We start from the raw sequence: 27,476 nt of genomic DNA on the forward strand, positions 1-27,476 counted from the left end.
TGATTTAGTGATTGATTATCATCCGAAAAGTAAATGTAGTTCTCGACGCCTTGAGCGTAAAATTTCTTTTTACTTTGAGAGCCATGAACACGGGTTAGCATTGTCCGATGATGGGTCAATCTTAGCAGAGATGAGAGCTAAACCGTTATTTCTCCGATTGATTTGTGATGCTCAAAAGAATGATAGTGAATTGCGGATCAAGAGAACTCAATGCGAATCGAAGTTACGACTCGATTTTCGAGTTGGACCAGATGACTGCTTGATGTTTCGAGACGTGATATGTGTGCCAAAAACGATAAATTGATTCAAAAATATTACATGAGGCGCACAATGGCTGTTTATCAATTCATCCCGTAGCACAAAAATGTATAATGATTTAAAGAAGTCAGTATTGGTGGCGTGTATGAAAAGGGACATTTCGAATTTGTAACCAAGTGTTTGATCTGTCAACAAGTAAAAGTTGAACATCAAGTGCCTTCGTGATTACTTCAACCGTAATGGTGCCTCGAGTGGAAATGGGACAAGATTACTATGGATTTTGTAACCGGTTTGCCTTTAACTCCTAAAAAGAAGGATGTTGTTTGGGTAGTGGTTGATAGATTAACAAAGTCAGCCCACTTTATACCAGTACGTACCGATTACTCACTTGATAAATTAGCCTAATTATATATTGTTGAAATTGTGAAGTTGCACGGAGTACCTATGTCTATAATATCAGATAGAGATCCAAGATTTACCTCGAGATTTTGGAAAAAGTTACAAGAAGCTTTGGGTACAAAATTGAACTTTAGTACCGCATTTCATTCACAAACAGATGGTCAAACGGAAAGAGTAATCCAGGTACTCGAAGATATGCTTAGATGCTGTGTTTTAGAATTTGGAGGTAGATGGGAGAAATATCTATCTTTGATTGAGTTTGCCTACAATAACAGTTATCAATCAAGTATACAAATGGCACCGTATGAAGCCTTGTATGGTCGTAAGTGTCGAACTCCTTTATATTGGACCGAGCTTAGTGAGAAACAGATTCATGGAGTTGATCTAGTTAAAGAAACCGAGGAGAAAATAAAAGTAATTCGGGATTGCTTGAAAGCTGCTTCAGATCGACAAAAGTCATATGCAGATTTAAAAAGAAAAGAGATTGAATTTCAGGTGGGTGATAAAGTGTTCTTGAAGGTGTCACCATGGAAAAAGATTCGAGATTTAATCGAAAAGGCAAGTTGAGTCCGCGTTTTATTGGGCCGCACGAGATTATCGAAAGAATTGGACCAAGGGCATATCGGTTGGCCTTACTGCAGAGTTAGAAAGAATTCATAACGTGTTTCATGTATCAATGTTATGACGTTATCGTTCGATCCTTCACATGTGATTTCCCAATGAAATTGAGATTCGATCGGATATGACCTATGAGGAGAAACCAATAAAGATTTTGGCTCGAGAGGTTAAACAGTTAAGAAATAAAAGTATAGCTTTAGTGAAAGTATTGTGGCACGTACATGGGATAGGAGAGGCTACGTGGGAACCCGAGGAAGCTATGAGGAAACAAGACCCAAACCTCTTTATGGTAAGATTTTCTGGGACGAAAATCTCAAAAGGGGGAGAATTGTGACAACCCGAATTAGGGCCTAATCGAATAGTGGTTTCGTGACCAAAAATCCGAGATAGAAATAATTGTTTTATAATTATTTTGGGGTTTATGATATGATTGCATGATTGTGTGAAAATTTCGTGATGAAATTCTATGCCTAAAGTGCTTAAATTGAAAGTAGGGACTAAATCGAATAAGTTGCAAAATTTGCATCCCGAAGTTTTAGTATGAAATTGTTTTGGAATATTAATTAGGAGGTCTTAAATAGCAATTTGACCAATTTTAAGTTCATGGACAAAATTAGGACATGGAAGGAATTTTTGAAAGTTTAGTAAGGAGGGCATTTTGGTCATTTGGATATTAAATGAAATAAAATGGGAAAAATAACACAAAATTGATCATCATCCTCCTTAGTTGCTGCCGAATTCTCCTCTCTCCATAGCTAGGGTTTCTTCAATTTTCAAGCTCCATAGTAAGTGATTCCAAGCCCGCTTTTAATGTTCTTTACGCTTTTGGAATCCCTAAGCTCGATTAAGCTTATGCTACTAATAATTTAACCTAGGGTTCACATTTGGAAAAATACCCATAGGTGAAATTTGTGTATTTTGATGTTTTATGATAGAATATGAGGTTTTAAATTATGTTAAATAACTTGTGCTACTCTTGCTTTTAAGTGAAAACGAGTAAAAGCAAGATAATTGGTAAAAATACCTATTGTTCATAACTATATGATAGAGTGAGAATTTGATGTTGTTGTAGAAGAGAAAAATATTCAGCGATCATAAAATATAAGAATAAGGGCTGAAATTAAATTCCGAGCCTAGGGGCAAAATTGTAATTTTGAAAAGTTAGGGGCAAAATGTAATTTTTCCATGATGTGATTTTTGGATTGAAATAAATAGTATGAGTATTAAATGAGCTAAATGTGTTATTATAGATCAAGAAAGACGCGAATTGATCTCGAATCTGGGAAGGAAAAAGTTTTGGACTAAATTGCAAAATTTCCACATTTTGCACCAAGGTAAGTTTGTATGTAAATATTACAATAATTTCATGTACATTCTTATATTTCAGCCTATTATATAAATATACTAGCTGATGTTAAAATATAAATCGACTATTGGAAGAATGGAAATAAATATAGAGAGAGATCCGGTTGAACATTCTGGAGAGATCGAATGAAATAGAGGAGCGTAGCTAGGTCACATGTATGATGCCGAGTGCACATCATGTGTACAAGAAAGCTACGAGACACCTCAGAGTAGCTAGGTCACATGTGTGATACGAGATGTATCCCATGTAGACAAGAGAGCTACGTGAAAGATAAATGTAGCTAGGTCGCATGCGTGATTCCAAGTGAAGGACACCATGTAGACAAGAGAGCTACGTGAAAGATAAATGTAGCTAGGTCGCATGCGTGATTCCAAGTGAAGGACACCATGTAGACAAGAGAGCTACGAGACAAATTGGTTGGGTCGCATGAGTGGTACTAAGTGTTCACCATGTGTACAAGAGAGCCGAACTAAACGAAGTATGATGGTGGGTGTGTCTTTGAAACCATTAAATATCGAGGATTGATCCGAAATGTTCAACGGGATGGTTTTGTGGTGATATTGTGGTTTGGACCTACACTTATGGTGAATGAAATGTGGTGAAAATGATTTGTGGTATATACATATATAAGATAAATTGAGGTTAGCATAAAGAATGTGTGAAAGAGTGAAATTAGTATTAAAACTGTTTTAGATGGTAGCAGTGACGTGATTTTGAAAAATCACAAAAATAGGAGGAATATAATTAGAGGTTGAATGAGATGTGAAATTAAAGTTTAATGAGTCTACTTTCATATAAAAGAAACAGAGCAAGCAAAGGAATTCTATATTTTGAGATATTTACAATTGTATGTGACTTGCTCAGGATGAATATGTGATCCCTGTTCCAACTTTGAAAAATCATTAAAATTGTAAAAAGCAAATTAAGAAATATAGTTTACATGCCTAAATTCCTTATTGAGACTAGTTTTAAATGAAATAGACTTCAGGGTTGTTTGAATTGTGTACTGAGAGAAATTCAATTTGTAGTGAACAGAGGTCAGATCAGTCGAGCTGTGTAACAGGGAAACTTTAACTAATAAACTGTACTAATCGGCTGAACCAAAATTATAGAAAAAATTAGAAAAAGATTTATGAGTCTAGATTCAGGGAAATTTTACGGATTTGAATTTTGAGTTTTGTAACTCGAGTTATGATTTATTTAGTGAATATGACGCAGCAGAGACAAATTAATCAAAGTGGAATGAATAGTGAAGTTAAAGTAGATATACTTGAATTGTTGTGTAAACATGTTAGATTTTTTTAGTATTTACATACTTACTTACTAAGCTATAAGCTTACTTTGTTTCTCTCTTTTGTCTTATAGTGTTCTTCGCTTGCTCAGAGTTAAAGATCGTGAAGATCTACCCGCACTATCATACTTTAGGGTATTTGAACTAAACGCTTTGAATTATGGCATGTATAGTAGGCTTAATTATTTTGTTACGTGTCATATTTGTCTAGGTTTAAAATATTAGTTACAGACTCGACCAGCTAATTTGTACAAGCCATTAAAGTTGGCTAATATTGTTCAAGACATATATTATACGATGCACTATCAAATTGGATGACATATTTATATTTCGTTATGTTTAATGGTATGTGTTATGTTCGTAATACCTTGTATCTGCTCCGCCGACAGAATTCGTAAGGGTGTTACAATTCACCACTTTGAGTCCGGGATTGGCTTGGATGCTGAGTCCTTAACTTTCTTTCATACCTAGACTGCATGCATTTAAACATACCGACGTTGAGTATCCACTCAATGGTATTTCTATAAACTAATACTTAAACAATAATAAGCTATGTATATACATTGTAACATAACTTTTATTTCATAATCTTATTAGCTTCATCACTTACCTTTAACTTATAGCTCTTAAATGTATTTAAACAATTCTTTTATACTTTTCATATCATTCAATATCTTTCAATACTTGTATAACAATCACAAACATAATCAATAGCAGTCAGTCTTTGTCTTTAGTACTTTCAATTACCCCTATTAACATAACTCGGACCTGGATGTATACATGGATCCAGCCCACACATCGGGGATAATGTACAGTGTTTCATCGGCCGAAACTGAAATACACCGTAGGGTAACAGTAATAGTAGCAAGAATAAATCATAGTCGTGCATGAGTACCTCTTCGTAACAAATCCGAATACCACAAGAGATTTACACTTATAGTGTCTCATCGACACACAGTCGAAATATCCTTGAACACTTCCAATCCTATGGCATGCCAATTATATCCGACTAGTCTGACACTTGGTAATAGGGTGTACAAATCGTTACATTTCAATACAAAAGCAGTAATAATTTCTATCATATCATTTATTATACATTCTAACAACTAAGAGTAGCAATTACATTGTATTAAATCATTAAGCATAGTTTATAGAAATACAAACCGAATTTCTCGAGTTTACTCAATATTCTCGTTCACTTTCTCCTTTCCCATTTTCGATAATGTTTCCGGTGCTACGTTGGCTACATAAAATTTAACATTTAAAATTATCAATATATATTATTGAATAACACACTCTTGTATTTCCATGTATCTTTTATCTAAATTCCAATTTAGTCCTTCCACCATAACCATTCTTTTTCTTCAAAACAAATCCTATATTTTCATCCAATTATCATTTTAAACTATTCCAACTCTTAAAATTACAGCATAAAACACTAATTATAATATTTTCTCAATTTAATCCCTATTATTGGAAGACCTATATTTTCTTTTACAATTTAATCCTTCTCCCACTTCTAACTTGAATTTCCATCAAATTAACACTTAATTCTTCCATTTATTCAACTTAATCAACATCTAAAAATTCAATAATTTTCTAAATTTCAACATAACTCAAGTAGTATTCTTTTCTAGGATTCCATAGACATCAAAATTAATAGAAAAAGGATCAAATTGACTTACCAATCAAGCTTGGAACTCCAAAACCCTAAATTTTCCTTTTCTTTTTCTTTCCTTTTTTCTTTCTTTCTTTCTCTGCTCTGTTTCGTTTTCATTCATTCTTTTATTTTATTTGTTTTATTTAATTACTTTATTATATTATATTATTATAATATTCTTTAATCATTATTATTATTTCTTATTTAATAAGTAAATACTTATTTATACATACATTTGTACCAATTAAAATAATACAAATGTATTCATACATACAACACACTTGTCTTCTAAGGCTTATTTGCTAATTTAGTCCCTTGAATTTTCTATAGTTTATAACTAAACTTTTACACTATATTCAGTCTAGTCCTTTCACTAAATTAGCCTTGATTAAGCTAAATTTACTTAATTAAAATCTAATTAACCTCTCACTTAACTTCGTAAATATTTCTAACAAATATTTACGAATCTAATTTTCAAAATCGAAGACCCAAAAACTCACTTTTTCGATGACTTAAAAAATTTAGGTCATTACACATATAGTGAAAAAATGGTACTTTAAGTGCTACTTCAAGTAATAATTACAATTTCTTTGGCGATTGAATTTTTATTATTTCTACAATTTAATCCCTATACTTTAATACTCACTAGTTCAATAAAGGTACCTATCCAAAGTTACATATTTCATATCAAATTTTATATATGGAAAATCACGTTTAACTTACATTAGAATTTAATAAAGACAAATATGAGTTGCAACAAAAATATAAAACAAAATTCATCATTTTTTCTTGATTTCAATTATATTTACATCACAATAAGTAAATGAAAAATACATCATCGGCGTAATCGAGCTGGATGTATGCCACAGGGCAATGGTTGACAAGCGCACATGGTATTTCTTGCGTACAACTAGGGTTGTTGGCTCCTCCACTTGGCCGTGATTGTCTTTATATTCTTCGTCTTCACCTCAACCCTCGTACTCATCTTTTTCTCCACTTTTATCTTCATCTTCATCTCCACCTTTACCCCCGAATTCGTCTTTGTCTCCATCACCTTTCTCTATGCTTGAGTGCGGAGCCATCCTAGTCTCCCATCATCTGTCCTCCACTCTACGAGAATGTGGTGCATTGATGACCCACCTCAATAAAACAACAACGCAATAGATGTTTGTGACACTATCGACGGATAACTATATGACGTTTCAAAACTCGAATACGTCGGGATTGATGTGAGAATTGATATTAGCATTGATAATGACATTGGTGTCAGTACATGCATCGGCATTTGTATCAGCATTTGTATCGGCATCGGCATCGACATCGAAGTGTAGTATGCTGAGGATAGAAGTGCCCCAAAATACATACCTGCGAGAGGTGTAGATGCAAGGTATTGCGGTGGTGCACAGTGCAGTGCAAAATGTGGTGCTTGTGAATAAAACATGGGATTAGTGAAATGAACATGAACAAATAGAAGGAACTGACTGGGATGTGGTGTAGACATCAGAGACATTTGTTGGGTTAGAGCCGACGACGAACTTTTTGTGGCACCTCTTCTGAGCCTACGTTGTTGGGGTAGTCGTCGTGCCTTCTTTTGATGAAGTTGTCTTCTCCTCGCCTCCATCGACAATATATATAGCTTGTCGACGACTCTAAACCAAGACATGTACTCCAAACAAGCCACTGTGTCTGATGAGAAAAGGGTTCGCGGATTGATGAAAAAAGGGTTCGCGGATGGATAAGAATTCCATCCTACGATCCCGAATGTTAATGAACTCCTTGTGGTAATCTTGCCAATTTTCGTTGGTTTTCCTCTGCATATCAAGCTTGTGCAGTGCTTTCATGTCTTGCGATGGCAGCAGAATTTTTTGCCTCCACCTGAACTGTCACATTAGTTGATCTGATTTGTGCAGCTCCACTATCGCGTGCACTATCAATGGCACATTCGCGTCCTACATACTTTGAATGGCCAAAAATTCTAACGAGATACATTCTGTAATATCTGGAACAACATATGACATTCATTCAAACTGCAGTGCACAATTGTAAATTCTATTATGTAAGAAATCTTAAATTACAAATTATTGCATAATTGTTATAGGTTTGAAAAAATCAATAACTAACATTGGCTTTTGAGCATTGATCAAATAACAACCGGATATCTTTGAGTTGTTTTGGTAGTCCCAATAACTTGGCCCATAGTTCCACCTATCCAAGCAATATGTTAATTCAAACATATAATAAATAAACAACATTTACTAAATTAACTACATATTATTATCAAATGATTTTTACCTTGTCATCAAGAGGAATGTATAAGTGTCGTTCACTCGGGTACTTAGAAATGGTAGCCGCCATCACGCCCATAACTATAGTAGGAGTAGACAACCACTGATTCACATATTATTTGATTCTGCCACCTGACACAACTCCTGGTACAATGTGGCTAACACGACTGATTCTAACCCAATTGTCTGCATTCTTTAAAGTTGACTAAGTGTAGACTTTATGTGTACCAAATTTCGAGATTTATCGGGCATTAGAATGCCCCCGATTAACCTCAAGATGAATACTTTGGTGTATTATTTTTTGATGACGTCGGACGCGTTCGGAGGAAGTTCTTTGAAATTAGTTTTCAACCACTTCATATCTATTCGACCAGCTTGAAACTTGTTCCATACCTTCCCCAAAAATGCCCCGCAAAGGTCCTCTTTACCAGGAACGACTGCTGATCCCATAATGATTGGCCCATCCATCGGTAAATCAAGTTGTAAAGCTACGTCCTCAAGTGTGATTATACACTCACCGCATGGAAGATGGAATGTGTGTATCTCGAGTCTCCATTTTTCCACCAACACGCTAATGATTGCAGGATTCAATTTACAGCCCTCGAGCATACGAGACGCATGTAAGAATCTCATGTCTTGTAGATAACCACAAATTTCGGTGCCTGGGCTCTTTGACAAATTATGTATGAACCCTTCCAAAATACGATCATCCGCGTAATTATACCAACAAAATAAAATATTTTAAAAATTAAAAAAAAACTTTAAATTTAACTTAATTGAAAATAACAAAATTTAAAATTTCTCCTTACCATTATTGCTTGAGTGGCGAAAATGTGCTTGTCATCAAAACGAATCAGAGAGCTTGTCATTCGTGAAAATTTAATCAAAATGAATTTACGAAATAATTAAATAAAACTATAGTATTTTTAAATAAGTGTATACGAAAATTTTGAATAAAACTTGAGAAAATTAAAAGAATCAAGAGCTTAGAGAGAATAGAGAGAGTTGAATTTGAGTGAAAAGAATGAAAAATGGCTTGATATTTATAGGCAAAAAAATTACCATTAGGCCTTTAAAATTTTTTACCATTGCCAATGTTTAGAAAGCTGTTGGGAAAATGATCGTTGGAGGAAAGCGCGTCTAGCTAGACGCATTTTCACACTCTCTCTAAAAAAAACCTATTTCCCTAAATTAAAAAAAAGCCTAAAAGGACAATTAAAAAAAATGGCATATACTTCTAATTTAGTCCAATAAATGTCAGGTGCAAAGGTAAGACACATTACATTTATAGGGAAAAATTTAGGTTCAAACCATAGAGATGATATTATTGGAAAGAGTAGTCACAAATAGAGGTGATCATGGGCCGGGTCGGGCCGGGCCAATACAAATTTTTAGGCCCGTCTACTAGGCCCGGGCCCGGCCCAGTACGAAATATGGGCCTAAAATTTTGCCCAAGACCGGCTCGAAATAAAATTACTAAGCCCGAGTTCTACCGCCCATATTAATTTTTTTATTTCATTAAATAAAAAATTTAAAAATATAATAAATCAAATATATTTAAAACATAAAACAAATATTAAAACAAATAAAATAATACTAAAACAATTCTTAAAACAATACACAAATTAATAATATAATAAAAATGGTTAAATTAAAAATTTAAAATAATTAAAATATATATTAATATATAATTGGGCGGGCCCGGCCAAAAACTCTTACCGAGGCCCACCCGTTTTCTAAACGGCCTCTTTTTTTGCCCAAGCCCATTTTTCGCCTATATTTTTACCCAAACCCTCCCATTTTTCGGGCGGGCCTTCGGGCCGGGCCGGACCGCCCAGTCCATGATCAGCTCTAGTCACAAACCTCGAAAAGAATAGTTTTCATGGACAGTTGAGTGTAAACTTGGTTCTCACAGTTGATGTTACAACAATTAGGAGACATAAATTCAAATGCATTTAAATGCGTATTATCTTTTAATTTCGAGAGTAGGATCTTTGAATAATTTAAAAATTACATAAAAATATTAAATGTAGAAGAATTAAATTATTCAATTTCATAATTAATATAAGATTGTGAATTAATGAATTAATTTTGTAAATTGTGAAAATATAGATATCACACATATGTATTTATTTACATTTTCATGATACATAAAAGCCACATTTGATTATGGTGATGAGTTGGTAAGAATCGTTGGTGGTTTCCATGGCTTGGTGTTTAATATTTGAATTTAAAGTATGGTTTTGAGGGTTCAAAATCAGCTTGCATGTTTCGTTATTTTAATGTGAGTGCATATTAGTTTTGTAATTAATTTGTTTATTTGCGGTTGAGTGGGAGTTTCATTCTCAACCAAAAAAAAAAAAAAAAGGTTCACCAAATAATTACAATTCAGCTATGTATCAACTTTGGATGTGGTCCTGCCTTTCTTATATCACTTGTTTTCTATACTAACAATTCCTTTTAATATTCTCTCTTTTTTCTTCTTCTTATAAATCAATCTTTATTCATGTTTTATTAGGGTAGATATTGAGTTTTGACTATAATATTTTTATTTTCTTATGAAAATAATAAAATTATTTTTGTTGATAGTGATAAAACTAACTCAAAATAATTATATGTATTACTTCACTTAATATATTTTTCAAAGTAATAATTTTTATTTAAAAATAATTGTTGGTGGAATAATTCTTAAGTTGCAGTTAAATCATTAATTTTTTTTTAAGAGGACCAACAACCAATTGAAGTGCTCTTTTAGCATGAATTAAAAGGTATAAGAATACAATTTTGCATATAGCAAAACACTTGAAAATAAAAATATATGACGACACATACTTTTACATTACGTGGCACATCTTGTTACTTAGAATTATAAATTTTATAAAATGAGAAAATCTTTATTTACTCAGGTGGGAAATTAAATAGTATCTAAATATTAATTAAATAAAATTAAAATTAAATAATTAAAATATCTCATACAAATAAAGTATTTAATTTAATTTAATTTATTTAAAATATTAATTTTGATGATCAAAATTATCTTAAATTTAAAATAATATTATTCACAATAGACCCAATTCAAACCTACTTTAAGCATATCTATTTTATATTAATATTCCGCCCTTATTAATATTTTTGGCTTCACTCTGTTTGAGGATTGATGAATTATTTATTTGGGATTACCATATTATGCTTTCTCAGGTAGTTTAATAGTTTAAACTTATAATGTTAAAGCTGTTGTGTTATGTGATCTTATTTGATATGAACAAGAACTTAATATAGCTTTGTTTTTGTTGAGGGAAGGAAAACAAAGGGAGTTGAAAATCTCTCACTTATTTTATTTTATTTTTTAATACCTAATTTGAGGTAAAGTGAAAGAAAAGAGATTTATGAATTTTTATATCATGTAAAAGTTCATTTTTAACTTGTTTTTTTTTTCTCAAAATATTTTTTTGGACTCTATCAAAATAACTTACAAATTTTACTTATGATGTCCTTAACCATTGTTGGGCATCAAAATGCATCTTTTGAACTTTCTGTTTGTGTCACGAGACTAAAAAATTAGTCTGACAAATCATGTCACCTTAGGTGGGAACTTAACTTCAAATCCGCTTAAATCAGCCTATCTTTCAAAAAGGTATGAATTCTCAATGAAATTCTCTAAGGCACAAAAATAAAGTGGAAGCAAACTCTCGAAAGTGAAGAAGTAATAAATGAACAAAAAAGCCACAAGAAAGCAAATGCACACCAAGTGTTTGAGTAAATACTCACAAAAATGTTATATTTCTTTGAAGAAATATAACTGAATGATTACAAATAATGATGAAGACATCTATTTATAGTTGAGCTTTCCCAGATCCAATGCCCTTAGGGATTTAAATACTATACAATCCAACGATACAATTTAAATTGCATCGATGATCAAGATTAAAGTCCATCTACAAGATGAGAGCCCTTAGGGATTTAAATACTATACAATCTTATCTCTTAATATTTACTATATTCACTATGGTAATTGAGTTTATTGAAATGTTTTCACCGAGCCGCCAATACTTCAAGTAGATAAGCTTCTACATATGTTTCATGAATCAAGTTAGTTCAAGTAGATTAAATGAGTTCCATTTGATCAATTGACCTCGTTGGGCGATACTGTGGGCATTAGTCACGGGCTTTAATTTGCGACCCATGCCACTTACACTAGAATCAATACCTTTTGGTCTCTACAAGTTTGTCGTCAACCAACAGAATATCTACAATAAACTTGTATTAAATAAAAAAAATGTCAATGTATTATTGGGTAACATTTTAATTATTTTTAATGAAAAATATTAGCGTTATATAATTTATAATTTAATTTAATTATTATTATTTTTATTTATGCATAGAATAAAATTGAAAATTTCATTAAAAAAAATTTACTTTCCTCTCCATGGTTTGTCCAAACGAAAAAAAAAATCAAAATTACTTTCTTTTAACTATTTATATAAAATTAAGAATTTTGTTCTAAGTGGATCCTTGTAAAAAAATAAATAATAATTGCTTTGTATCATTGGGAAATTTGAGTGGTACATGTGTATGGCGAGGCCAACATGATTCGTATATCCGAGCTGGTCAATAGATCTTTCTCCGGATTAATCTAAGTTTCAACATCTCTTGCTTAATGGCAAGTTAGGGGCAGCTCGTTTAAGGCCTTCTCCATTTTAGTTTCTTTTACTACAACAAAACATGTTAAAGGTAACAGATGACTTGAGACGCGTTGAGGTTGCGTCTTCTTAGATTGAATCGCATCAATATGTAGAGATGCACATAAGTAGCATCTCCTTAGGTAGGCATTGAAGAGACTTCACCGCGGCGCGTCTCCTTAAGCCTAACTTAAGGAGACGCTTTTGCCGCATCTCCTTGGAACTAACTAATGGAGACACTAGGTTGCGTCTCTTTGGATTACCTATGGAGACGCTTTCTTGCATCTCCTAAGTTGTTGCTTGTAAAGATGTCAGTTATCATCTCTGTAGGTCTCTAAATTGTTTTGCACAGCTTAAACACTAAAATGTTCTGTTCTTGCTTTCTTCGTAGGTCTCTTGAATCTTGCTTTCTTTCTTCCAATGCCAATATCTCATTCTCCCTAATTTTCGCTTCCTTATGAATTCATAGTCTTAGAGTAGAGACAATGGTATGTTCATCTTCACCATCTTGAAAATTTATCCATCCATATGATTTCAAATCCACTTATATCAAGTTTAATGCCTTTTTTTTAAGTTTATTTTTATGTATATTATCCCAAATATCCATTGTATGAATGAATTTGTGATATAAGTATTTCATCTGTACGTATGCAAATAATGGATAAGTTTGTTACTGAATTTGTTGTTTTGAATTGATTTTTTTCTTCTTTGAATAGATTGTTTGTTGTTTTAAATTAATTCTTTTCTTTTTTGAATTGATTCATTGTTGTTGTTTTAAACTTATTATTTTCTTTTTTGAATCGATTCATGATTATTATTTTAAATTGATTCATTATTGTTTGAATTGATTCTTTGTTGTTTAACTTAATTCAAGCTCCAACATAAATTCCCTGCTGATATTCATTTGGTCCTTTATCAATACTTGCACAACATTTGTCCCTTATCAAGACTGACTTACATGGGTGTAAGTAAGTTCTTTTCCCTCAAACCTCTTGTTGAACGTGTCAAGTAAAGAGAGGTTCCTTCAATATTCTGTTAAGAGAAAATACGTAAATACATCGATGTAAGTAAGTTCTTTGAATTGATTGTTTGTTGTCAAATATATAGGCATTTCCTTTTATTCCTTGTAAATAACCAATGGAGACACTAGGCTACGTCTCTCTAGATTACCTATAGAGACGCTTTCTCGCGTCTCCTAAGTTGTTGATTGTAGAGACGACAATCATAATCTCTATAGGTCTCTTTCGCATAATTTCTTTTATAAAACCCACTAAAACCCTCCTCTCCTATTCATCAAATTGCTTCCTCCAAAGGTTTTTCTTTCCTCTCTCCTCTTTAACTTTCCCTTCTTTCAATTTCTAATTCAATAGAATTTTTGTAAATCAAATCAAATTAAAACCTTAAATTCTTTTTAGGGTTTTTTTTCTCTTTTTTTGTGTTGCATCTGTTTATCCTCTCCACTTCTCAGCAAAAATATCAAATGATTTTGCTAATGGAAGATATACAACAGATGCAGATAAAAAAAAAAAGGGTAAGCTTACTAGCCCATTCCATTCTATTTCTTTACCTTGGTGTCAAATGGACTTACTTGCAAATTTTCCCCCTTTTTTTGTTTATTTTTTTAAATTGTTAGGTTTTTTATTTTTGGAGTTTATTGGATGGCAAGGAATGAATATTTATCTTATCCTACACTCTGATTAAACCATATAGATTCAGATCTTCGCTTATTGATATTTTGATGCCATTTTTTTGTTTTAATTTTCTTTAATTAAAACCCTATTGAAACCCTATTTTTTTATTAATAAAAAAAATGATGAAAAGCATATGTTTGTGCAAACGCAACACCATCATTGGTGTAATGAGTGGCGTTTTTCACACGAGATTTCTGATTTTACTTTCTCTTCAAAATTTGGTATGTTTTTAATTTAACATTATCAAATAGTAAGTTCCAAAAGGTGTTTATGAAGATCAATGGAAATACTTAGTTGAGAAGTGGAGCGGTTGGCGACATGATGTAAGTAATTAATAGATTAACATTGTTTGTTGAGATGTTCACTACCTGTTTGTACATTAAATAAGAATGACTGATAAGTATAGGTTGAATGTTGACAGACATTAAATGCCTGGTTGATTTTTTCATAATGATTTGGAAGTATAGGCTAAATGTGACAGAAATTAAATAATAGAGATTAAGTATAGCCTGGAAGTTGACAAGATGAAGTTTTTGGAGATATTCACTACCTGGTTAGCGACATGTTTGTACATTAAATGCATATTTGTGTACGTACGCATATATACATTATTTTCTACTTGAATATTGATAGAAATTGTCGAAGATTGGAGCATTATCACGTGCCTATCTGAAATTTGTTCATACTACGGGGCCAGTGTCTTTTGCTGAACAAAACCAGGTATGTGTAAGTTTTTCTTACTTCTTAATTCGTAATGCTTTATTTCTTTACAATAAAATTATATTTATATCTTTACAATAAAATTATATTTATACATTATTATTTTAGTAATGATTTGCTAGGAGGAAGAGAAGCATAGAGAACTTTCTCGACTTGAACATTTTCACTATAAACATTGCAAGGATGATGACACATTCATAAATGAGCATGCTGCCGAGAAGCTCTATGTATGTATAAGTGACCTGGACACATTGCATTATCTAAATTATGCTCCTTTTTTATGACTATATAATAATTTGATATAGTATGTTGGTTTATACTGCTTGATAGCAAGAGGCATTGACTGAACTAGAGAAAATTGTTTCGAAGAGAGTGGACCTATGATGCAAGAAAAGAGGACAACCCTAAAAAATGAAGTTTATGAAATTGTGATGGGTCCTGACTTGCATGGAAGGACGAGAGGATATAACCTTGGTGTAACCCCAGTGATTTTGCAAAACTTACAAAACACAGAAACGACGGGGACAACATCAAGGGACCAATTGATTAATGAATTGTAGGAAAATCATGAGGAATTAGCTGCAGTACAAGCTGAGAATGACGAGTTAAAACAAAAATTTGAAGATATGCAAACTAAAAATGACAAGAGATATGCTAATCTTCAAGTGAACTTCGAGCTCGAGACGTGAAGATCAATTCAATCTTTGATTCCATGCACTGAATTAATGGAAGTAAGTACTATTTTATATAATTTTACATAATCCATGCTGTTCTCGGCATTCAATGTGATTACTGCTATTTTGTCATAGGTTTTCTCTCATCTAATGATCCTTTGATGCAATGCTAGGATGATATTAGAACAGATTGTGAAGATAAGATATGACACTTGACGACTACTGTAGATTGGTAAATACAACATGAACTTCCTAGTGCTTTTGGATATGCTTGAGTTGGAATGGAGCTATTAAAAAAACAATCACCTATTTCCTTTTTGTTCCTTTTGTTGCTATGATTGACATTTTGTGGATATGTAATGTTAGATTTTGATGGTCGACTTATAACCAAGTTAAAATTTGGAAACTTGATATATCAAGTTAATCTAATTACCAGGTTCTTATATTTTTTAGTGATTTATTTGTATTATAATAATTGATTAGTAATATGGACTTGAGCCCCATCGAACATTGTACTAGAAGCAATAGAAATGTAAACCATGTCTCTTTACAAATTGTGCTATAGAGGCGCATTGTGTCTCCACTAACTAGAGGTAAAGACACAAAGAATGCGTCTTCTCTAAAAAGGTTATAGAGACGCAAATGACATGTCTTTACAAACTGAATTATAGAGACATACATTTGCATATTCGCTGACTAGAAGTAGAGCCATGAACAATGTGTCTCCTCTAACTAGAGGTACACAATGGATGTGTCTCCACTGACACACCTATAGAGATGCATGCCTCGTGTTTCCATAGATTGAGTTATAGTGTCGCGCAGATGTGTCTCCACTAACTAGAGGTAGAGACACAATGGATGCATCTTCACTGACTGAGCTATGGAGATGCGAGTTTTTGCATCGCCAACCCTAAGAAGACATACCCAGTGGTGGCGCATGCAGATGCGTCGCCACTCACGTCGTCAAACTCTATAATGACACCATTTCACATCTCCTTAGAGTTCTCGATGCATCACTATTAACTTATTTTGTTGTAGTGTATGTACTAAAGTTTGATCTACTTTTCTAACCAAAAAAAAAAAAAAAAAAAAACAATATTACGTTATTATTTAGGTTTATTTACATTAGAACCTTATGATTCTTTTAAGAAATTATACGGTAAATTATAAGAATAATCAGAAATTACAGTCAAAATATATTTAAGATAAATATGGAAAGAATTTATATTCAGTCAAACTTAAACTAAAATAAAATATGTGAAAATTCAGACATAATTTATATAATATATTTCCTTTTAAATATGTTTATATGGTATAGTTTTTTTTTTTTTTCATTAACGGATGATCTTAAAAGAAGTGTGGAGGCAGGACCACCGATTGATTATAGCAACAATAGGTTTACGTATTCTTTCTGGAACTGCTCTTAACCTAAAGTTTTGCTTTATTATGCCCATCTCTGGTGGTATTGGAAGATATAGATTACTCATACAGTCATAAGAACCTTAAATGCTAATGCTCCACTTTCCCATCATGTTAATCGTTACTACATTATTTGCATATCGTATTCAAGTTTTACCAAGTTCATACGTCGCAAATCAAATGCAGGCAGTGGGGTCTGTATGAGTTATTAGTCAGCTCCCTCAACGAAATTGGTTGCTGTGAATATTATGAAACAAATCCCACCTCTTGCTAAAATTTTTTTTATTCTGATTCGACGGTATATTAGTGGATTCTCCTTCGTCTTCCATTGATATTTGTGCTTTTCAATTACTGGTTTCAAGATATTATAGTGTTTTAAATGTGGTCTTTTTGTTATTTTATTTTCGAACTTCCTTTAATGTAGGTCTCAATAGGATGTTTTTTTTTTCATTCATACGTTTGGAGTTTTGTGGGATTTGCTTTACATGGTGTCATCTCAAGGGACTGCATTATTTTGGTAAGGTTGAAGTGCTCGGTTGTCTAAATTCGATTAATATAAATGACGTTAACAGCATAAATAACAAATTTTTTTTTTTTGGTGAAACGTCTTTAATTACAACTAGCAAATCTGATTCCAAGTAAAAATGATATTTAAATCTGATCATTTTTTTTGAAAAGATTTGATATCAAGTATGCTAGTGATGTTAGAAAAACGTTTTAAGTTGATACTGGTTCTGGATTCTAACTCTAGATAACCTTTTATAACTTTTTTTATTAAAAAAACTTATATCCTGTACATATTTGAATATGAATAAGAAGATATATTATTAACTTTCTAGATACATAAAATGTAAAAATAAATTAAATATATTGTGACCTCCCATCCTTTATTTTTGTATTAAAAAAACTAGTGATAGAGTTAAATGAAACTTTGGTGTTGTTAATATAGGCTCAAATATTCGGTCTTAAATACTGTTAATAAAGGTTGAAATATTGGGTCTTAGAGTATCTAAATTCAATTCTCAATATATGTAATTGTTATGTGTGGGTCTCTTATCTCATTATATGCAGTTGTTATATGTGCGTTTTAGTTTAGTGAGTCAATTATAGTTCCTATTGAGAGGAGTTGGGTGTCAAATTCTCAACGAAAGGTATTATCCCACTCTCAAGAAAATATGTCGGTTCATAGTTCAATCCCTCGTAAGTGCACTTTTCATAATTAATATTTGTAACAATAATGACACGTCTCCTGTGATCTTGCATGTCGTATCTACACTAACCATGAATTAAGGCGCTCCCCTAGTGGAATAATACCTTTCGTTGAGGGTCCAAAATCTAAATTCCCTCAACATTTTTTATTTTTTATTAATTTAATTCATTTATGCTTTATATTAATTTGATTCTATTTTATAATTGTACACTTTTATGTTTTTTTTAGTGGTTATCATTCTCGTAAAATACAATCAGTTATTTGCATTCCCTACTTTTCACTATGATCAGTTTTTCATAAATGTAGGAAAAACAGATAAAATAAATAGAATATAGGTTCAATTCAGTTGATTCCTGATGGAATATGCCAATATTTAAATCTTTTTATTTGCAATACTTTTCCTTATCCCCAGCTACATAAAAAATATCAAAAAAATAGAGCCTAGCAGTAACAGATTTCAAACTGTGCACAAATTTACTGCTTAACTTTACACTACCTGTTGTATGGTATTTTGGCAACTAATTCACCTATGGCTATGCACCAAAGCTTCAGGCTCGACCGGTGCCTATGGTCACAGCGGTTTCCTGCACAGGAGTAGGTTGCGATGAGCTAGCTTGGCTGCTAAAAACAACAATCTTTTGGCATGTTTCGACGAGGCAGTGCCTGCATTTCGGGCAAGAGGAGCGGCAGCTCAGCCACTTGTTGATGCACTGGACATGGAATCCGTGGTTGCACATCGATAAAAGCCGAACGCGGTCACCAGGTTTGAAATCCGATAGACATATGACACACTCGGAGTCCAAGCCAGGCATGTTCAAGTCGGCCGAATAATTTACTGTTGGAAAGGTCTTTAAGGCTTTTCGGTTGATCCCTCTATTTGGTGGTTGAGCTGAGGTGCTGGCTCCGGATCCTGAGGCTAGTAAACTTGAACACCTTAATACACACCTAATGATAGAATTGAGTACTAAAGTGAACATTATAGCACACAAGAGGACTGACATAACCATAATAACGTTTGCATCAAAGCTGTTGTTTCCGGTGTAAGGATGGTTGGTTTCCGGGTTCGTAGGAGCTGCCATAGTCGGTGTCGGAGAAGGTGGGGCATGCAGCATCAACAACCTTCTAGAGTGGAAATCTCCAAGCAAACATTGAACTTCAGTGGAGATGGAAGTGGACATAGTTTGGAAAAGCTCAGCTGTGATTTTCAAGCAGGTAGTTCCTTCCAAGGTAGTTAGACAACGGGCTTTATATAATAGGCAAATGTACGGATTTGAATGCCTTTTGAGCCTTCATGGATAAAATAAATTTAAAATTTACCATCGGTATATATACTATTCACATATTTGAAAATTTATTAATATAACATTTTGAAATTAAAAGAAAAACTCAGTTGGTAGATGTAACTAAATAAATGTTGTAATTATCAAATGATATTTTAAAGTTTATTAGGTGAATTTTTTTTAAAAAACATGGAGTTGTGATTGGCCACATAAAACATATCTTTTAATAAAATTTTAAAATCAAATTAATATATATTAAAAGATAATTTTAATCTACCAAATAAAAATCGAGTTTAAAAATACGATTACGTGTGAAGAATGTATTAACACTCTCACACCACCCGTTAATAAAACAGTACCATTAATCATATGTTATTCATAATTTTAATACAATAAATTTAAATTGATATCTAAAAAATATTATTGTTATATAATCATTTTATTACGAATAAAACAAATTTATTTTAAAACACAAAATTTTCAACGACACCCTGGTGGAATCTTGTGATTAAAAATTTTAAAATCTAATTTCATTCATGAAAATGACATTTTCTAAGATAAATAATTATTGAGTGTCTCAATAACACTTTGACATAACTCATAATTATCATTGTATTAGGATATTGCCTTATTTTGCGAAAAGGAAAAGAACAACTATAAATGCTAAGTATGCAAATAATTTCTAAACATATAAACAAAATTTGAAGAAATAACTTAACTTTACTATATACTACATAAATAATAAAACAAAATAATATTAAATATTAAAAGTATAGAGAATTAATTCTAAATTTATGAATAATACAACAAATAATAATAATAATAATAATAATAATAATAATAATAATAATAATAATAATAATAATAATAATAATAAGGTCCTGAACTATTTTGTGATTTCTACTTTTATTTCTACATCTATCACATTTTAAATCCCAACTTGCGATATGCTTTTAGTTTTTTAATAAAATATTGTAAGGGTTTTAGACCATATAGCAGGGGACTTGTACTTTTGTTTGTAGGGGCAAAGTCAAAACAATCTTTTAGGGGGTCGAATAAAATTTTAATTTTTTATATTCTATATCTTTATAAATTTTAAAGGATTAAAATGAATTTTTATAATTTTAGGGGCCAAAGTATAATTTTAACTTTACTAATTTAAAATTTTAAGTGCTTAAATAATAATTTTACATTTTTTGAGGGTCGGGACCTATGTCAGCCCCCCTCTAGATTTGTCACTATTTGTTTGGATGTAGGATTACAATAAATTGTAAGCTTTAAAGAGTCAAAAGGATTAAAATAGATTTCTAATATTTTTATTTGTAAAATAAATAAGTTGTTTCATATTTTAGAAAATATAATATAAAGGTATGGTCTTTTAGATATATTCACTTAATAATATTAAATACGATACTAATACAAAACCAGCTTAAAATTTATAAAAATATTGAAATATTTTGAATAAGATTAAGAAAAAAACACAAGATTAGTAGAATGATCCTCCATCGGCTTTTACCTCTCAATTAGTGGAAGTTTTAAGTCATTATTATATTTATCAGTGTTGTTGCTTGCTTTCATTATAATGACGTAGAAAATTACCAAGTGGAGGTCGCCAAGCAAATAAAATCATGTTATAAACATAGTATTTGAAAATTGTGTGTCAATGATTTCAATGTCAAAAATTCACATATAGGTGCCCGGCCATTAAAAAAAAAAAAATCCCACTACCAAAAGTCTATCAAAATTGGTATGAGAATCTAAATTTTATAATGAAGTTTCTCATAATTGCTTTGACCAAGTCATACATTAACAATGACTCCATTTGTCTTTTCGTAAAACACAATCTATACTCTTGATTAATTAAGTAGAATTTACAACTAAATCAATGCCAAGATATGCAAAACAGACTTACAATTGCACCGCAAAGTCAAATGGCAACTACATCACCCACAATGCCTCCATATCCACTCTAAATCATTGCCTACCTACAATTGCAGCCAACTATTCTGTGACTGCCTCCTCTTGGCCCTCAACTCGTAGCACCAATATTACTTGTTCCATCTCCACCACTCTCACCTTAGACTAACTATTGCCGACTCTAAAATCTACTGCCTTGTAAATCTGTTGCATCTAATTAGTGATAACCATAATGTTTCCCTAGTCAAGGGATCAACGAACTGACCCCAATGTTTAGTGATATTTTAAAATGTTTTAAGGCAGCATGTCGACACTCCATAGCATAATAGCTATACCTTTCTATTTTTTTCCCTAACCCCTTCCCACCACTTTTCAGCCTTACTAAACACCTTTTTCAAGTTGTCCCAGTTATAACTTGATGCCTTTTCCTAACTCTCTATATCAGTGAAAAAAAATGGGAGTATAAAGCCTACAACGAATGAATGATAATTGTTGGAGTTTATTGAGGAATGAATGTTGGAACATTTTCAAAATATATATAGTGCTTCAATAGTTTCAAATGAAAAGTTATAAATAATCAAAAGTTATATCACTTGGTTATTAATTAAGAATTATCACATTTCATAGTAATGAATTATGTCTCTTACATTCAAAAATTATATCGATTTATTATTAACAATAAATCATGATTATTCAAGGACACATCTATTGAATGATCATGTTTATTGTTAAAAGATGTGACTATCTATCTATTTAGATAGTTGTGTTCCTATGAAGAGATATGAGAACTCCTATAAATAGGAGCCAAATTTCATTTGCCTGACACACTAGAAAAACACATCAAAAGTTTTTTTCTGTTCTAGCACAACCTTTTATATTCCTAGATTGTTCTATAAAGTTTTATAGGAGCCAAATTTCATTTGCCTGACACACCAGAAAAACACATAAAAAGTTCTTTTTATTCTCCTTTATATTCCTAGATTGTTCTATAAAGAATTACAGCAGAAATTCTTTATAGAAATTGATATCCTTACTATGCTCCGCTCAATGCTCAGTGGATTTTTTTCGTCAATGCAAAACGTAGACAATCATTGGGCTTTATTGCATCATCGAGAGTTATTTGCTAGTAACTCTTTTACACACCATAATATAAGAGGGGGCGAATAGAACCTTAAAGAAAGTGACATTGATACACACCTTAAAGCCTTTGTTAATTTATTATAAGTTTATTTTTATCTCCCACACCAACAATGAATGCAAGTATTTATAGCTAAATAGCTGGCTAATTTACTAAAAAATACCCTTTTATAACATTATTTACCGAAAAGGGCCGGTATTTTAATTATTTACCGGAAAGGGCCATTTTCCTTGAAAGCGCATCCACATCAGTGCGAAGTCAGGGGATGTGTCAGCAAAACGCGTCCCTGGGGGAGTTTTGTCCAAGTCAGCACAAAGCACTTCCTTGAGGGCGCGCTTTGTGCTGACATAGACAAAACACCCCCCAATGATGCGTTTTGCCCCTTTTTTTTAGGGTTAGAGTTTTTTGATTGTTTAGGGTTAGGTTTAGGTTTAGGCTTTTAAGAGTTTAGGGTTTTAGTGTTTTAAGGAAAAAATTAATTAAATTAGGGTTTAAGGTTTTTAAGGTTTATTAATTAAATTAACTATTAATTTAAAAGAATAAATTAAGTTAGTGTTTAGGGTATAGGGTTATTAGGGTTAATTAATTAAATTAACTATTAATTTAAAAAAATCAATATATAATTTTTTTATTTTTTTTGCTGCAGTAGTATTAGAGAAAATAATTTTGAGAAGACGTTCCTGAACAAATAGTGTCAAAAACGCTTCAAGCAGGATGCACTGTCAGCTAAATTACGGAAAAAAGCTCTCACGTGGAAGCTCTTTTGCTACAGTAGTATCTGAAAAAATAATTTTGAGAAGACGTTTCTGAACAAATATTGTCCATAACGCTTCAAGCAGGATACACTGTCAGGAAAATTATGGAAAAAAAGCTCCTTCGTGGACGCTCTTTTGCTACAGTAGTTACTATTTGGCCTTAGACTATATAAATGAGCCAAATTTCATTCTCAGGTTGCATAAGTTACAGCAAGAGAAATTGAGGCTAAAGTAAAATAGAAACTGAAGATGAGTGAACGTATTAGTGCTATTATTTTCTATGATGGCGATCCGTGACACCGAGAATGGCGTTGTTTTTTTATTGGAGAACACAATGTGGCTGGTTTTTAACCAGAACATAGATTTGACAGAACTTCGTAAAAGAATTAGGCGTAAAATCTTCAGAACGACGCTAATGAAAGTTTTGTCTATTAAGTATCGATTTTGTGCTTCAGTTGATCCCGTGAGATATGACTCATTCGACATCAAAAGTCCTCGTAGTTTGGAGGCAATAGTACAGACTCATCTTGCTAGTGGATCACCCTATCTTGAGTTATATGTACAATTTTCATCGCCAAATGATGCATTTGCAACTTCAACATCTACTTCTATTCAAGAGGAATACACGACTCCTGCCCAATACTCTGTTAGTGGATGGCAAAACATAGAAGCGCCTGTGTTTGGTAGCAGTATGGAATACACAACCCCTGCACGACACTCCGTTGGTGGCTGGGACATGTACCTTAGTGGGCCGATGTTTGATTCTGGAAATATGTATTGGGGAATGACATCAACTTCTAGTGGTTGGCAATCCACATTAGATTAGAGATGTTATGAAATGTCCAGAAGAAGGGATGATGTACTTCCTACGACATCTATCAACGAGGGGACCTCGTTCATTCCAGATGATGGTGGGTCAAATAATGAGTCTGATGTGGATCCATCTCGAGAGCCCGGCCCCGATGGTGTAAAAGTTGCATTATTTTCAGAACCGAAACCTATTCCAACTATATGTGAAGATGTTGAAGGGGGTTCAGATGAAAAAGAAGAAGATCCGCGATTCAGGGCATACTCACCTCTAGCCCATATGCATAATGTTGATCTATCTCAAGATGATGCGTTGGAGTTTCCTGAGCTACCACACAAAAGTCGTGACTGTACAAGTTCATTATTGGATTCGGGTGAATTAGAAGTTGGTAGGGAGTTTTCCAATAAGGATAGTTTTCTTGGTGCATTGAAACAACATAGCATCATGAACAGGGTTAACTACAATGTGGTTAAATCCAAATTCGATAAGTTTGAGGCCAAGTGTGCAGCGCAAGACGGTACATGTTCATGGAAAATCATGGCCTCATTGAGGAAAAGGACAGGCTTGTGGGAGATAAAAAAGTACAAAGGTCCATATAAATGTGTTGGCGGTATAGTATCACTAGGTGTTTAGGGTTTTTGAATAATACTATTATTACGTAATGTTGCATTATTTAACGTACTTTGTTGACAGGTGTTTTACAATATCATCCCAAGATGGATTTAGATATGTTAGCTAGGTTAATACTACCGACGGTAAAGGTGGATCCGAAGACTACAGCATCGGTCTTAATTGCCAATATTCTAGCCAATTAAAGTACACGCCCTCTTACTGCAAGGTTTGGATAGCTAAGCAGAAGGCATTGGAAAAGATGCATGGTAGGTGGGACGCTTTATATAATGAAGTGTGGTAGTGGTGTCAGGTGCTGGAGAGATATGTCCCATGTTGCATAACAAACCTTGAAACGACACTTGCGTACTACAATGATCGATTGCTCCGTGGATGCCAAGTGTTCAAACGTCTGTTCTGGAGCTTTAAGTAATACCGATACGCATTTCTATACTGCAAGCCATTGGTACAAATTAACGGTACCTTCATGTATGGTAGATATACCTATTGGCTATTGCTAGTTATGGCACAGGATGGTAGTGGGAGAATGATTCTTCCAATTACATTTGTAAGAACGCCGAGGGAGTCAGCTGATGACTGGGATTTCTTTTTTTCTAGGTTAAGGAGGCATGTCTGCCACCAACCTGATATATGCGTTATATCAGATCGGGGCACTGGAATACTAGCCGCAATTGAGCGACAAGGAAGCCAATGGCATCGTACACACCATCGGTATTGCCTAAGGTACGTTGCGTCCAACTACTACGGGCAATATCGATCTACAACTGAATGATGGAAAGTGACCAACATGGGTATTTAATCTCTATTAATATAATTTCTTTTGTAATATTCAAATTATTCTGAATGGAATAGTGGTATGTAATTTTTGCTATCAACTTATATTGGCAGGTTATGGATAAGTAAAGACCGTTTTCATGAGATGTTGGCGATTTTCCGTTCAGTTAACACAGAAGGCACAGACTACCTTTGTAACATACCTTTCGAATAATAGACACAAGCATATGACGGTGGCCTACGATATGGTCATATGACCTCAAACCTTGCTGAATGCATAAATTCTGTTCTAAAAGTAATGCGTCATTTTTCGATAACATCGGTTGCGCGAGAGACATATTTTCGTTTAGCGACACTATTTCCAAAGCGAGCAGCGAGTTATAAAAGCCAAATGCAGGGAGGCCATGTATGGTGCACAAAGGTATTGCGAGAGATTAACAATACGAAGACATGAACCAACACACAGTGTGTCATGATCGCGACAACCTATGGTTTCGTGTAACGGAGTTTGATAGACCGAACCAAGGTATTATTAGCGGGCAATATCGTGTACACTTGAGAAATAGGATCTGCGACTGTGGGGTGTTTGACGCACTATGTTATCCATGCGCTCATGTAATTGCAGCTTGTTAGAATCTCCGTCTAGATCCCATGACGTATGTCGTCCAAGTGTACAAAATAGAATACAAGTACAACATGTGGAGACACGTATTCCCACCGATCCTAGATGAACGTAAGTGGCCGTCTAAATCACTTACTCCGTTTAAGCTGTTACTGGATAGAGAATTGTGTCGCAAACCAAAGGATCGACCTTACTCGACTAGAATACGTAACAATATGGATATCCAAGAAAGAACAAACCAACAGAAGTTGTGTGGATGGTGTAGGAACCCAGGCCATACAACTCGATCATGTCCAAATCGGAATAGCTGATAGTTGTTGTAATAAAATTATGTTGCATTATTTATATTTTATTAAAAATATAAAAATATTAAAAATATTGTCGTATTCAAAATAACATTTATTTTAATAAAAATATTGGCTAATTTAAAAGAACATTTATTTTATTAAAATTATAAAAAGTAAAGTACAATTAAAATATTAAAATAACTTTTATTTTATTAATTAAAACTATATAAAAATGTTTCTACAAATATATTAAAAAAATCAATGTTGGTGCCGGTTGGAATTAGTGTCACATGAGGGTCGTCAATGGTTACGCGCTGTATTCCTCCTTGGTTCAGCTTCTGGCGAGGGTTGTGATTGCTCCTGCGGCGATTGTGGTTCCTCCTGCTGCAGAGGTGTTTGTATCACCCATGGCGGAGGTGTTTGAATCCCATAATGACTGCGGATGATCCACCTTGATAGAATAATGATTGCAGAGGTGTTTGCATCACCCATGGCGGAGGTGTTTGAATCCCATAAAGTGATGGGGAATGATAAAAAGAACAGCTCTCTAACGGTGCCTCGTGCGATCCCTCATACAATGGCGGCCTATTGATCGGTGGTTGAATCGGAGTAATTGGAAGCAGAGATGAACTGGGTCATGCATTCCAACCTGCCATAGGACTGGGAAAAGGAAACATATAAGGGTTAGGGTACATATAAGAGCTAGGATACGCACTTGGCATAATCTGAAAAGGCTGTGCTATAGGTGTTGTCGGTTGAAGTGTTGAGCCTGATGACTGTGTGGGCACTGTTGATGGGCCCGGTGACTGTGTGAGCACTGTTGATGGGCTTGATGACTGTGTGGGCACTGTTGATGGGCTCGCGTCATCATCCATTCTTTTTGGATTTAAAGGGCCCCATCGTTCCCTTTGCACACTAATTTACCGTTGCCTCTCCTCTTCTGACAGTAAATATGGCTTACCATGGATCCTGAACCATGACATGTATTCTGGCAC

The 27,476-nt window shown here is 33.3% G+C and overlaps 1 protein-coding gene and 1 non-coding gene across 2 annotated transcripts; one reads left to right on the forward strand and one right to left on the reverse strand.

The window, feature by feature from the left end:
- The first annotated feature begins 14,213 nt into the window (after positions 1 to 14,213).
- LOC128282884 (small nucleolar RNA R16) lies at positions 14,214 to 14,302 on the forward strand. Its single transcript, XR_008273235.1, has one exon. It is a non-coding gene; the product is annotated as a small nucleolar RNA R16 (small nucleolar RNA).
- A 4,349-nt stretch (positions 14,303 to 18,651) lies between these two features.
- Positions 18,652 to 19,488, reverse strand: LOC108488755 (RING-H2 finger protein ATL78-like). The gene has a single exon (XM_017793042.2). It carries the CDS (start codon positions 19,446 to 19,448, stop codon positions 18,819 to 18,821), a length of 630 nt encoding a protein of 209 aa, XP_017648531.2. The 5' UTR covers positions 19,449 to 19,488; the 3' UTR covers positions 18,652 to 18,818.
- Positions 19,489 to 27,476: the final 7,988 nt, after the last annotated feature.

Source organism: Gossypium arboreum, chromosome 10, assembly GCF_025698485.1.
Source record: "Gossypium arboreum isolate Shixiya-1 chromosome 10, ASM2569848v2, whole genome shotgun sequence".
NCBI classification, from domain to species: domain Eukaryota; kingdom Viridiplantae; phylum Streptophyta; class Magnoliopsida; order Malvales; family Malvaceae; genus Gossypium; species Gossypium arboreum.

What these genes read in the sequence shown, in the direction of transcription:
- LOC108488755 (XM_017793042.2), bottom strand. Translation starts at nt 19,448, where the DNA reads ATGTCCACTTCCATCTCCACTGAAGTTCAATGTTTGCTTGGAGATTTC.